Genomic DNA, 13944 nt, shown 5'->3' with positions numbered 1-13944 from the left:
CGCCATGTGGATCACCTCCGGGGCAGGTGGGGATCGAACTCATGCGGAAGTGGCTTCAGCTTCTTTGTGCTGCGCTTTAACCCGCTGCGCCACCAGGGAGGGCCTAAAAGAATGATCTTTTAAGTTAAAATTTATTTCAGGTAACTACATGTAAATGAGAACCAGTAACAAAATTGGTAACATTTACTTTTAAACAGAAACTTGGTTTAGTTTTCATGTCATCCATCTATTTCCTGCTAGATAAAAGCCATCAAGTAGGATAATGGAATTTCAGGACATTTCTATAGAAGTCTTTGTAGTATGGCAACCTAAGCCAAGGGAAAATATCAGTGATGGGGTGGAGTTGGAGTATATTCTACCAAAATATGAAGGTTCTTCTTTAGTATGACAGATTCAAGCTCAGGGATGAGACTAGCTATTTTGTTCTGGCCCCAAGTACAGTAAATTCACTTACCTTAGATAACCAGCTCTGCTTATTGAACTTTGCTTAAACCTCACTACTTCACTAATCTCTTTAATTTCTAATAATTTGTAAGTATATTAATTTTGTTTTCTAGGTAGATACATAATCTTTTAAGTAATAATTTTTTTCCTTTTCAGTCTTTATGCTTTTTCCTTTTACCCTTTCTTCTTTTCCACTTCTTCCTGCTTTCTTCTTTTTTTCTTGTCTTACTGGAATTTTAATTAAAATCCCTAAGGATTTTCTTGGGCATGGGGTGAACTTTGAGTGTAAAATTCCTATAAAAGATACATTGGTAAGAAAACACAGGAACAGTTTCACTGAAGGGAGGACAAGGCTATCAGATCCTAACTTATATTGTAAAGCTACTGATTTGAAACCCAATTTGACTGCAAAACCTTACTTGAATAATGGAGATGGAGCTATTTTAATGCATTTTTATGTTTGTATGTTTGCATTTTGCTATTAAAATATTAGTGGGTTTGATTATGTGTGTTGCGTTGTCATTATCTAGTACTGCCTAGTACCTTTGGGACATACAATGTGATATCTAATTTATGCCATATTATTTTTATAAAATTTCTGAAATTGTGTCCTCTGAAATATGTTTAGTCTCAAGGTCTTAAATAAGAGTTTATGGGCATAACAACTTCCCAACTGTTAAAAAAATACAGTTTTGCCAACACATATATGCTTCTTCTTGTTCACTGGCCTATATATTTTGAATGCTGAATTTGGGGGAGGTTAAAAGGCTTGAAATGGACAAATGTTTCTGCAGTGTGTAAAAATGAAGATATGGGCTTCCTGCCAAGAGCTGTGCGGGCTGTTTGTCCTCACCCAGCGAACCCATCTTCCTAGCCTCACTGTGGATTGTTCTTTTTTTTCTGTGTTTCTTGCATGTCTTTATCACAAACGTCTCAGCTTACTGACCCCCTTGTCTGAGGTTGTCTTTGGTTACTGAAGTAGTCAGGTGGTGGAGGGCCTTCTTGGCAGGTAGAATTGAATATTGCCTATAATGTTCATCAGCTGCTAATACCAGTTGTAGGTTGGTACACATCTTTTCCTCTTCTTCCCTTCCAGTTGTTTCAAATTGCAAATTCCTTTAAATTGGTCAGGATGCCCCTGAGGAACTGGAGATTACCAGTATAGGGATTTTAGCTGTGTAAGGTCCATCCACTTTGAGAGCTGTGGGGGTTAGTGTCTAGCAGTACATCTGGGGGGGGGGGTCTGCTCTGGGGGAATCCCTAGATTCTGCAGTAAAAACTTATGAAATATATAGTTGCTTGAACTTTAGAAAAGAGTTTAGAAAACGAGAAAGTATTAATTACTGTCAGTACTACTTTAATCTACAATAATGGGGAATAACACATTCTGGCATGACCACTTATTTCTTTTGATTCTGTGGCTTCATATGTTCTCTGAATCAAGAGAAATAGCATCTTAGTTGGGCAGTAAGATTTCTTTTTATTGTTAGTATTGAAATAGTAATTAATCTTTCTTATCAGAACCATTGTTTAGGCTTTTATCAGTGTGTACACTGTAATTTGTGTGAATTGATTTTTGTGCACATTTATCAGTGTATTTTTTTTTTAAAGATTTATTTATTTATTCATACAGAACTGGGGTACAGGCCAGAGATACGGAGGGTGAGAGGATTCACCAGAGACAGAGCGGGAAGCAGAACAGGCAGGTCGATGAAGTACACTGCTGAGGGGAGCAGCGGGCGGGTCAGGAGAGGTCTGGCTCGCCATGTGGTCACCTCCGGGGCAGGCGGGGATCGAACTCATGCGGAAGTGGCCTCAGTTTCTCAGTGCAGTGCTTTAACCCGCTGCGCCACCAGGGAGGGCCTATCAGTGTATTTTTAAAAAATGTTGAAGTGAAATAGAATAGAAAAGGTAAGGTATTACATGTAGTAAAGGTGAACACTGGTTTCTGAAAATGTTGCAATATACAGTGTTTTTCTTGCAATCTGTTTGGGGTTAAGAAAGTTTCAGAAGTAGTATCTTTGTGGAATAGACAGGTATTCTAAACTGGTAGAGACAATGATGCTGAATTTAGCAGTATTTATGAAAGGTTACATTTGATGAGAACTCCCGTTTAGAATAAAAAAGTTAATCTTGCATAAGTGCTGTGAAGGTAATAGCACTGCCATTTAGGGCAACCCACTCCATTTTTTATTTCACATTGCTTGTAAGCTTTTTCTTATAATGAGCTGTAATTAACCCTGATTTTTAGTAATATTCATTTATTGGTTTATCAATACACTTTATTTCCAGATGAAGACCTTCCCATAGTTCTTCAGGTATTTTTGAAGGATAGCCATAATTCAGTTGTGGTATATAGATGTAGTGTTCAGTATAGTATTTCCAAATGAATTTTTTCTTTTCTTTGAGCTAAAAATTTGTTTCGCTTGTTTTTCATGAGCTATTGCTTTGAGTTCTTTTCCAAGTGTATTCGTATCTCATGGTGTTTCAGTTTTTGAATAACCTTCCTAAAATGAGACATCTGAACATGATTGTTATAGTATGTTCTTGAACTACTTTGTCATCACACTTACTCTAGACCAAGGATCTTGTAGACCAAGTCCAATTTATCTCATATATTTTTGTAAATAAAGTTTTATTGGAACACAGCCGTGTTCATTCGATTGTATTATATTTATAGGTGCATTCTTGCTATACTGGCAGAGTTGATATGTTGCATAGAGACTATCTGGCCTCTTACAGAAATGGTTTGCTGACCCCAGTTTTAGATATCGCTTCTAGTAATATCTTAGTTCAGCTTTTTGATAGCTCTGTCAGCACACAGAGTTCATATTGAGCTTATCCAATAAAACTAATTGTTTCACATCTGGTGTTATTAAATGAAAAATTAAGGAAGAATTTAGGGTTTCTTACTTCTCTACTTGATAGCTTATAAGACTTCCTGAAGGAGGTCAGTTTTCATTTTGAAGGGGGATACATGTCATAATCTGCTATGAAAATAATAGTCCATGTATAGTGTATCATTTAGGGCAAAGTTTTCAAATGTATGTTCCTGAAAAACTAGTTTTTTAGATAATCCTCACTAAAAGGGTGTTAAGTTTGGAAAACACGCTGCCTGATATCCCTTTCTTAAACATTTGTGCAACATGTACAATTATTAAATTACAATTATTAAAGACTTCAAGATGTCCTGAATATACTAACCTGTTTAGTGTTAGTTCCCATTTATATTGTGTGTGTATGTGTACTTGTGTGCACATTCAGAGTGCCTGTTTATATTTCTTGATGTTCTCAGGGACATAATCAGAATGTCTTAATCAGGATGTCTTTAGAAATTAGTGGGGTGTCTTAGAAATATAAGGAGTGACACTTAAAGGTAAAATGTAAGGGTGGTACTTAATGGTGAGGCTTGGAAACATCTTTTAAAAAAAGTTTTAGAAGATAATGTTGCTCGTGTTTTGACAGTATCTAATATGATGAGGGCATTAATATTCTATGTGTTTAATTTTGTAAGTATTAATGGTATCTTCAAAAGTCATTTTCAAAAAAGGTGATGCCAGTTTTTTTAAGTTATGGACTCTAGACTAATTTTAAGGCTTGTTCACAGTCTTGGATACTTGGTGGATGTTAGTTATTATACTATTTTAATTGGAATAATAAAAAATAATCAGAACTGTAGTAAATTTTGCATGGCAAAAGGTCATGCAAATGCCTATCATTATAACTCAAGAGAATATCAGAATACTCAAGCTATATAAATACCTATCCTATTCTTTTCATTTAAAGCTTTGATCTTATCCAACTACTCTCTTAATGTTTGTTTTTTTATGAGTTTAAATTGTCTTCTCTCCACAGAATCAAGTCACGGATACTAATAGAAAACTACAACATGAGGGAAAGGAAGTAAGGCCAGTTTACCTTTTGAAAATCGTTTCTCTTTCCTGTTAATTCTCTTTTGATGACTGCATTCTTCATTTAGTGACTTTAAAACCATAAAAGTTTATTGGAGGAATTTGGACATTATGGTTGCTTCTTTTATCATTGCTTCTCCTAATATGTATCTGAATTGCATGAATATAGCCACTAGAAAGCTTAATGACTGTGAATGTAGCCTTGGCTATTTTTCAAATCACCTAAGTAGTCATAATATTACCAGTATTGTTCCAGTATTGACCAGTATTATTTGGAATGTTCTTTCCTCACTTTTACCTACTTTAGGTCCTTAATGTGGCCTTCTCTAACTACTATATTTGAAATCACAGTGTTACTCTCACCCCTTTATTTTTTCTCTCACTTTTTTTTAATCTTTCTGCTTGATTTTTCTTCATTGTACCCATCATTCTCTGATAGCATATTTCTATCTATATATTTGGTTTTGTTTCCCTCCATTAGAAATAAAGCTCCAGGAATTTTAACTTGTTATATTCATTGCATTCAGGGCATTCTCTTGTTCGTTTTTCCCTGGTATCTAAGCAAATTGCATTTTCAGGTATGGGTATAGGATAATCTACTGCTGTGTAAAAATTATTGCTTTTTAAGGTTTGTCTTACATATTTTAAATTAAGTAGAGAATACAGTTTCTTATAGTTATATTATGATATGACTTCAGTTGGAGGCCTTTAAGGCATCTATAGGAAGAACTCTTGGAAAAGCCATAACTTTTAAGTCTGTGGTGTATTTGTTGAAATAAAGATTTAGCTGAAGATTATTTTCAAGACTCTTGAAGTCTAGCACTGATGAAAAAAATACAGAATCTTCTCAGAAGATTGATGAAGCCATGAATCATGGGGAGTCTGAAGAGGATTTGGAGAAAATTTGTATTTTTTCTTTTCTCCTGTATAGTCCCTGAATTTTAGGATTTTATTTGACTTAGCCTTTTCTAGTATAGATGTATCTTGGGGAGAAGATGGGAAATCATGTAGGAGTGTTTTACTGGTTGAGAAAAGCAGTTCCTTAGTCCACTTGGTAGGTCTTACGGTGAAACTGTCTGGGATTTTCTGATGAATTGAACATAGGGTGGAAAAATGTGACAGAGAGCTTTTTATTTATAGCTGTTGTCATAATTCAGTTTTTTCCCCCCTCTTGCCAAGCTGGTATTAGCAATGGAAGAGCTGAAGCAGTGTCGACTACAACAGAGAAATATTTCTGCCACTGTTGATAAATTAATGCTGTGTCTTCCAGGTGAGGAAGTGGAAATGGCGTTGAATTCTTGATAAAATTCCATTAGCTTTAATTTGCCTTTTAATTTCTCTAAATGCTTGTGTATTTTTTTTTTTCTCATTCTCTTCCAAGTCCTGGAGATGTATAGCAAACTAAGGGATCAGATGAAAACAAAAAGGTAAGATTTTTCTGTCAGTTTTTATTATTTAAAATTTTTGTTTCTTAGAATATTTTTAGAGTCCTTATTTTGCATAACCTTTCAAAAATAATTAAGTCCATATTATATCTTCCCTGGCCTTTTGTATCTCTTTATTGATTTATCGTGAGTTTTGTTTACATATACTAGTGGCATGTTGATGCATTTTGTCCTTGCTACTCGACACTTGTATTTTTAGAAGGCTCAGCCTTTTAGTGAAAAGAAACATATTAACTATCAATATTTTAATGATACCTCATTTGAGAAACATGCTTTGATTTAGTATTTGTAATAGAAAAAGTAGTGGTTCTGGTTCAGGGGTGAGCTAACCAGGGTTCTTCATTGAAACATAACTCTGAATGTGTGTGTGTGTGTGTGTGTGTGTTTGTGTTTGTAGATAATTGATTTATTTTGAGGGATTGGCTCACTCGACTATGGAGACTATCAGATCCAAAGTTTGCAGAGTAAGCTGTTAAGCTAGACTGTCAGGGAGGAGTAAATATTATAACCTGAGTCTGAAGGCAGTCAGCTGGCAGAGTTCCCACTTCCTCCAGGAAGGTCAGTCTTTTTCTATTAAGGCCTTGAATTGATTGAATGAAGCCCACCTACATGTTGGAGGATAATCTTTTTTACTCACAGTCTACTGATTTAAATGTTAGTAATCTCATTGAAAATCCCTTCACAGGGATACCTAGAATAATATCTGGGTACTGTGACCTCCTAGCTAAATTAACACATAAACTTAACCATCACAAGGGGCTTAATATCAAGGTTAAGTTCCGTGGATTCCTTGCCTGTTTTGTTTCTTTTTGGTTGTATGCCAGAGGATGCGAATGGTGACTTTTTGGCTTTCTTCCCCAGAATATAGTAAGCATTCCCATCCTCTCTGTCTTGGGGTATCTTGCAGGATGATGGGAGTGTGTGAACCTGTACAATAAACAGGGCACATTTTCTTGGTTAAAAATGTTACTTTAAGTACATTTTGAGGAAAAAAGCCTGAAATTAAAATGTATTAAATATTGCAGTAATAATAGAAGTGCTATGAATAAAAATTCTAAATTCTCAAGAAATTTGATGCTTAGATGTGAGGCATGAACATTTAGAAAATTTTTTTAGGATTGTTTCCCAGACTCCCTTTCTTTTCTTCAAAAGATATATTGAAATCAGATACACTAGTTAGAGTAATATGAGTTCTATGCAATGAGATATAAAAGTAATTTGATTTCTCGGGCAACCTTTTTATAAAGTTGCAGAATTACAGAAAATACTAAAGAATAAAAGGTACTTGTATACCAAATACTCTGAATTAATGGATATTCACTTTCTAGTATTTTGATTCATATATCTATATATTAATTTTTATGTTTATTTTTATTTAGAATAAATGAAGACATTTACTACCATCCATTATCTCTACCTCTCCTACCCTCTTTACCTCTGACAACCTCATTTTTGTTTTCACTAATTTATTTTTATTTTTTCCCCCATTTTCTTATTTTTTAAATATTATACATTGAAGTGAAATCATTGAATATTTATCATTTTGAGTGTTTTACTTTGTACAGTTCCTTCAAGTTCCTTTCATTTTGCTGCCAATGACAAAATTTCATTTTTCTTATAGCAGAACAGTATTCTACTGTATAATATATATATATATATATATATACACACACATATATGTATCTTCTTTATCCAGTTATTTATAATTAGGGACATAGTTTACACCCATATTTTAGCTGTTGTAAATGATGCTGGAATAAAGGCTGTGGCACATAAACTCTGACTTGATGATTTTATATTATTTGCATAGATAACCCAGAAGTGATGTGCTGGCTGACATAGCGCTTCTATTTTTAGTAGTGAGTAAGGTCCATACTACTTTTCAAAATGGCTGCACCTATCTATATTTTCACTAGCAATGGTGAGAATGAATATCCTTGCCTTGTTCTTTGATCTTAGGGAGAGTATTTACCATTAGGTATATATATATATATAGATGTTAGGTATAATCTCTCTATGTATATAGATGTTAGGTATAATTTTTTTTGCACTTGCTATTTATAAGTGTGAGGACTTTTCCTTTTTCTAGTTGTTGAAAGTGTCTATTGGGAATTAACTTTTTTTTTCAAATGCTTTTTTCCCATCTCAGTTGATATCATTATATATTTTTAATTTACTTTTAAATCTATTAATAATAATGAATTATATTGCTTGATTATTGAATGTTAAGCTAAACTTGCATTCATGTACTAAATCCCACTTGGTCTTGGCATATTACCCTTTTTATATGACTTAAAATATGATTTTTTACCATTTTTGTGAAAGATTTTTACATCTTTGTTCATGAGGAATATTGGTCTATAGTTTTCTAGTTTTTTTTTGGTAATGTCTTTGATTTTGGTATCACATTAAATGCTGGTCTCACAGAATGAGTTGGAAAGTATTTCCCCCTTGATTTTATTTTATGGAAGACTTTGTAGTATTGACCTTATCTTTATTAAATATTTGGTAAAATCTGCCAATTGGACTGGGAGATTGTTTCTCATGACAAGTTTTTCATCTGCAAGTTTAATTCAAAAAATAAATACAAGGCTGTTTGCATTTTGTGTTTCTTGAGTACACTTTGCTTATTTGTGTTTGTCAAGTAATTCATCTGTTTCATCCAAGTTGTAGAATTTGTTAACAAAAATGTTCACAATATTCCCGTTTTCATTTTATTTTATGATGTCTTACTATTTTAACATGTGCTTTCTTTTTCATTGCTTATGTTGATAATTTGTGTCTTGCTTTTTCTCTCTCTCGGTCTCAACCTAGCTCTGATTATTCTAGCTAGAGGTTTATCAAGTTTACTTTTTCCAAAAGCACATTTTTGGGTTTTATTATTTTTCCCTTTGTTTACTTCATCAACTATCTTATTATCTTTAGTATTCCCTTTTCTGGTTTGTGTTTGATTTGTTCTTTTTCTTGCTTTATTTTATAAGCAAGATTATAAAAGCACTGGATGCCCAGTGCCCTGATTTTGGTTCTCTCCTTTTTAATGTCATTAAAGCTGTACATTTTTCTCTGATTAGTGCTTTAACTGCATCTCATGTGTTTTATGATGATGTGTTTTTTCCCATTTATTTAAAATATTTTCTAATTTTCCTTGTAATTTAAAAAACTTAATTCACTGATTATTTAGAAGCAAATCAATTTCCAAATAATTGGGGACTTTCCAGCTTAAAAAAAATGGTTACAATTTCAGTTCATTGTTCATAAATATGAAAAGTTATGATTTTAGTTTTCACATTTGTTGAGGCTTGTTTTATGGTAAATATGGGGGTGAGGTATCTTTTTGAATCAGTGTTTTTGTGTCTTTTGGATAGATACCTAGGAGTGGGATTGCTGGGTCATATGGAAGCTCCACTTTTAGCAGCTTGAGGAACCTCCAAACAGTTTTCCATAGTGGTTGTACTAGTTTGCATTCCCACCAGCAGTGCAGGAGAGTTCCTTTTTCTCCACATCCTCACCAACATTTGTTGTTGCTAGTTGTTTGAAGATGTGGTATCTCATGGTGGTTTTCATTTGCATCTTCCTGATTACAAGTGATGTTGAACATTTTTTCATGTGCTTGTTTGGCCATCTGCATTTCCTCTTTGGAGAAGTGTCTTTTTAGCTCTTCTGCCCATTTTCTGATGGGGTTGTTTATTTTTGTTGAGTTTCATCAGTTCTCTGTATATTTTTGTGATCAGTCCTTTATCACTACTTTTGTGTGAGAAAATGTTTTCCCAATTAGTGGGCTGTCTGTTTTTTGTAATGTCTCTTTTGCTGTACAGAAGCTCTTTAACTTGATGTAGTCCCATCTACTTATCCCTGCCTTCACTATCATTGCATTGGGTGCTGTATCTTCGAAGATGTAACTGAAGTGTATGTCAAAAATATGGAATGCTTCACGAATTTGTGGGTCATCCTTGCACAGGGCCATGCTAATCTTCTCTGTTTCATTCCAATTTTAGTATATGTGCTGCCGAAGTGAGCACAGATGATGAATTTTTAATGTGCTTATTGGTCATCTGTATGTCTTCTTTGGAGAAGTCTCTATTCTAATCCTCTTCCCACTTTTTATTTACTTATTTTGACCTTTAACATTTGGTTTTTCTTAAATTGAGGAAACATTGGTTATAGCACTGTATGTATATGACCTATAGGAATAGGTTCACACTTTCAGATATATGTTATCATACTACACCCATCACCAAAGCATTCATAGCCCTTTATCATAGACCATTGGGCCTCTTCCTCCTTTGTTCTCACCTTACTTCCCCCTTCCTCACTAGTAGTCTTAATTCTGTGGATTTATTTCTAGGGTTTGTTTTGTTTCTCTTTATTCCACATATGAGTGAAATCATCTGCTGTTTGTCTTACTCCTCCAGATCCCTTTTACTTTGCATAATCCCCTCTAGTTCCATCTATGTTGTTGCAAATACTACCCACTTTTTAATTGGGTTGATTTTTGTAGTTTTATAAGCTCTTTGTATATTCTAAATATTAACCCCTTGTTTGGAATATGATATACACAAACCTTCTCCCAATTCATCTATTTAAAAATGTACAATTCCGTGACTTTTAGTGTATTCACAGAGTTGTATAACTGTTACCATAATCAGTTTTAGAATGTTTTCATCTTCCCCAAGGAAACTCTGAACTCTTTAGCCTTTATCACCATATCCAGTTCTATCAGCTGCATTTCCTTGCTGGCTACCATATTTCCTTTATGATTTTGTAAATTTTCCTACTCTAGAAAATTCATGTAAATGGAATAATACAATATGTGGTTCTTTGTAGTATCTTTTTTTATTTATTATTTTTTTATTTAAAAAATTTCTTATATTACTGTTCTCTCTTTAGGTATAGTCCCCATAGTTCTCCCACCACTCTAGAACCCGTGAATTATCACCAAAGTCTCTTGTGCTCTTCCCTTCCCCCTGTTGACTTTTTTTTTTTACCTTGTGTTCCCTTTCATTTTGCCTCAAATCTATGGTCAGCTCTCAAGTTTTTTCTTTTTCCTGATCCTTTGTTCAGTTTTCCTATGTCCTACCTATAAGTGAAACCACTCTATTTTTTTCAACTTCTTAATTTTTATTTTGTTTATTTTTGCTTTGATTTTTATTATTTCTTTTCTACTACTGGCTTTTGTGCACCCCCCCCATGTCCCCCAGTTCTTTGAGATAGGAGATTAGGTTGATTCTTTGGGTTTTTCCTTGTTTCTTGATATGGACCTGCATTTCTATATACTGTCCTCTTATTACTGCTTAAGCTGTGTCCCACACATTCTGGAAGATTGTGTCCTCTTTGTCATTTTATCATAAGATTTATTTTAATTTTTTCTTTGATTTCCTCATTAATCCAGTGGCCTTTCAGTAGTGTGTTTTAAGTCTTCATATAATGGGGAGCTCCTTGATTTCTAGTTTGATGCCTTTATGGTCAGAAAAGATATGTGATGTAAGTTTGATCTTCATGTACCTATTGATGTTTGTCTTGTGACCCAGTGTGTGGTGGATCTTGGAAAAAGATGTGTGTGTATTTGAGAAAATGTGTATTCAGTTTCTTGGGGGTGCAGTGTTCTGTAGATATCTATAAGGCCCGTGTGATCTAGATCATCTCCTTAAATAATTTCTCTATTCAATGGACTTGCTCCTTACCTGGGATTTCTATAACTTTTATGTATCTTTTTCTGATGGTTTCAGATAGTTCTCAGAGTGTTACTTCATTCTTCCTCTTCTTTTTGATTCTTTTTTTTATATCCTATTCTTGAGAGTACTGACTTGTTCTTCTAGTTCATCAATTCTGTTTTCATTGCTTTTCCCTTAGTTTGTTAGTCCATCCATTAATCTTTTAATCTGCATTTTCTTCTTTAAGGACTAAGTTTATTTCTTCAGCTTATAGTTCTCATATAATTCTTTTCCTTTTTATCTTTATGTTTTTTAATCATGACAATTATAAATTCTCTATCTGGCAGGCAGTGAAATTCTTCCATGTCATTTTTGTTGAGTTTTGGGGTTGATTTTTTTTTTTTTGGTCATGTGTGCTTTACCTGAGGACTTATTTGGTTATTTGTATTTTTCCTTCTCCCTGTTGTTTGTTTCCAAGTTGTTCTATGCATTAGGCCACTGTACCATGGGCTCTGGGATGATTCTCTTTGGGATACTCCTTCTGGTATGTTGGAAACTGGTAGCCAGACAGACTTTATGCCAGATTCCACAAGGGGTGGTGATGCTGTGGGTGTGTTAATGGGTGCTATCCCTCAAGATACTCTCCCTCTGTATTTATTCAGTTCCAGATGGGGACTGAGGAGCCCCTGGCTTCTAACAGTCCCACAAAGAAGCCCACACTTTCCTGGGACCTACATATTATCTTGATGGTGGAGTCCTCCCTGTCTGTATTTAGATCCAAAAGCGGATTGTGGGGTCCCTGGCTTCTGACAATGGTGCAAGGGCTGCACTTCCCTAGTGCCTGTGACTTACCTTGATTTTGGAGCCCTCCTTATTCTATTCAGTTCTAAAATGGAAGTACAGGATCTGTAGCAGCCTTACTTGGCACGTGATTTCCTGGTCACTTTTGTTTATGGAGCTTTTCCCTTTCTCTTCACAGTTCCAGAAACTGCTCTATTTTAATCTCATACAGTGAAATTTTTATTTCACATGATATATTTTTCAACTTTAAGAGTTCTGCTTGGCTTTTTATGTTTAATTCTCTGGTTATTTTTGTGTCTTTAATTAAATCATTGTAGTTGTTTTCATGTACTTTGTTTACTGTCATAACAGGTTTGTTTCTGCTGACAGATTTTATTTTTCTTAATTACAGGTCAGTTTTTGTCTTACCATGTCTAGTAACTTTTGATTGGATAATGGACATATTGTACGATGAGTGTCTGAGTTTTGTGGGGCTTCTGTTTTTTCTAGAGAGTGTTGGTCTTTGTTCTGGCAAAGTTCTTTGCAGATCAGTTTGATTCCTTCAAGATCTACTTTTAAGCGTTGCTAGGCCCAGCTTTATTCCAAAGGTATTTCACCTACTCTGAATAACAGAAATTCCCAAGGACTCTTCACTTTGCTGTTTAGTGTTTAAATATTTCTCAGCCTTGTCTGAACTCTTTAAAGTATATATCTCCCATCTCCCTGGTGTCTGGCTGTTTTTTCCTCCCTTTTATTCCTCCCTACATTTTGTCTGTCCATATGAAATTTCACTTTTCTTATGCCTTGAGTCTCAGCAGAGACTCAAGCGAAACTCTGTATTGATTTCTGTAATTCATTTTCTTTATTTTTCCATCGGTCCTTCTTCCCCCTTTCTCTTTAAATTCTGCAGTACAATCTCAAGGTACCTTAGCTTTCCTGAACTCTTGTCTATGATTCTCCTAAGCTGCTGGGCTCTGTTTGGCTCTGTCTGATGATTGTATCCCTATTTAGAATCCACCTTCTAGTAGATAACACAGATAACTATTAAACTTACCTTGTTTGTTTCTTCATCATCATCATCATCAGAGGTCATGGTAATATACTACCTGTTATCTGCAAAGGGTTTTTCACACACAAACCATGTCGGCATTCAGCTTTTTAACAGTGGGACTTCATGTCTGTTCCTTGTTTCTCCTTTATTAAGACTAGAAAAACAACTACTTTTTTTTATAGGCAGTAAATACTGATCATACTGTTGGATTTATGCTCCCTAAGGAAAGGTAAATGACCATCTTTTTCTTTCTAGCACAAAGAAGAAATTAAATACTTTTTAATTATGCTTTTCATTGGAAATATTAGGCACTAATATTTCCTGTAATGAGGCTTTTATTTCATATTCTTATACTCTGAATTAAAAAAAAATTCTTATGGATACTTGTGATCTACTATAAACAATAACTTATTAACATTTTAAAAGTTATCTTCGTGAAAGAGATCTATAGTGTGGTAAGAAATTACCACAATGTAATTTTTCTATGATCAGTTTCCTCTTGTCATGATAATATTCAGCCACTTTTCAGTTATTCTAACTTTGGTTATTTGATATATAAGATTATGTAGACCTCTTTTCCCACCTTCTTTTTATTCCTTATTTCATTTATTTTCTTTTTTCTCATTCCTTTGTTAGAGAGGCTGCCTGAAGGGGAGAAGGAA

The 13944-nt window shown here is 34.3% G+C and overlaps 1 protein-coding gene across 4 annotated transcripts in view; it reads left to right on the top strand.

Moving 5' to 3' along the window:
• The window catches only part of EXOC6B (exocyst complex component 6B), a 525152-nt gene that overhangs the window by 94668 nt on the left and 416540 nt on the right, over positions 1-13944 (top strand). For 3 of the 4 annotated variants that reach the window (XM_012731526.1, XM_012731525.1, XM_004691518.1), the window contains 3 exons: positions 4300-4347; positions 5535-5625; positions 5737-5782. The exons of the other annotated variant lie outside the window; for it this stretch is intronic. In XM_012731526.1, the coding sequence (XP_012586980.1) occupies positions 4300-4347; positions 5535-5625; positions 5737-5782 (185 nt within the window). The remainder of the gene's footprint in view (positions 1-4299; positions 4348-5534; positions 5626-5736; positions 5783-13944) is intronic. 4 annotated transcript variants of the gene reach the window in all.

The sequence above is a fragment of the Condylura cristata genome, unplaced genomic scaffold, assembly GCF_000260355.1.
Source record: "Condylura cristata isolate star-nosed mole 26May11 unplaced genomic scaffold, ConCri1.0 scaffold00031, whole genome shotgun sequence".
Classification (NCBI taxonomy): Eukaryota; Metazoa; Chordata; class Mammalia; order Eulipotyphla; family Talpidae; genus Condylura; species Condylura cristata.
This window is presented reverse-complemented; position numbering and strand designations above follow the sequence as displayed.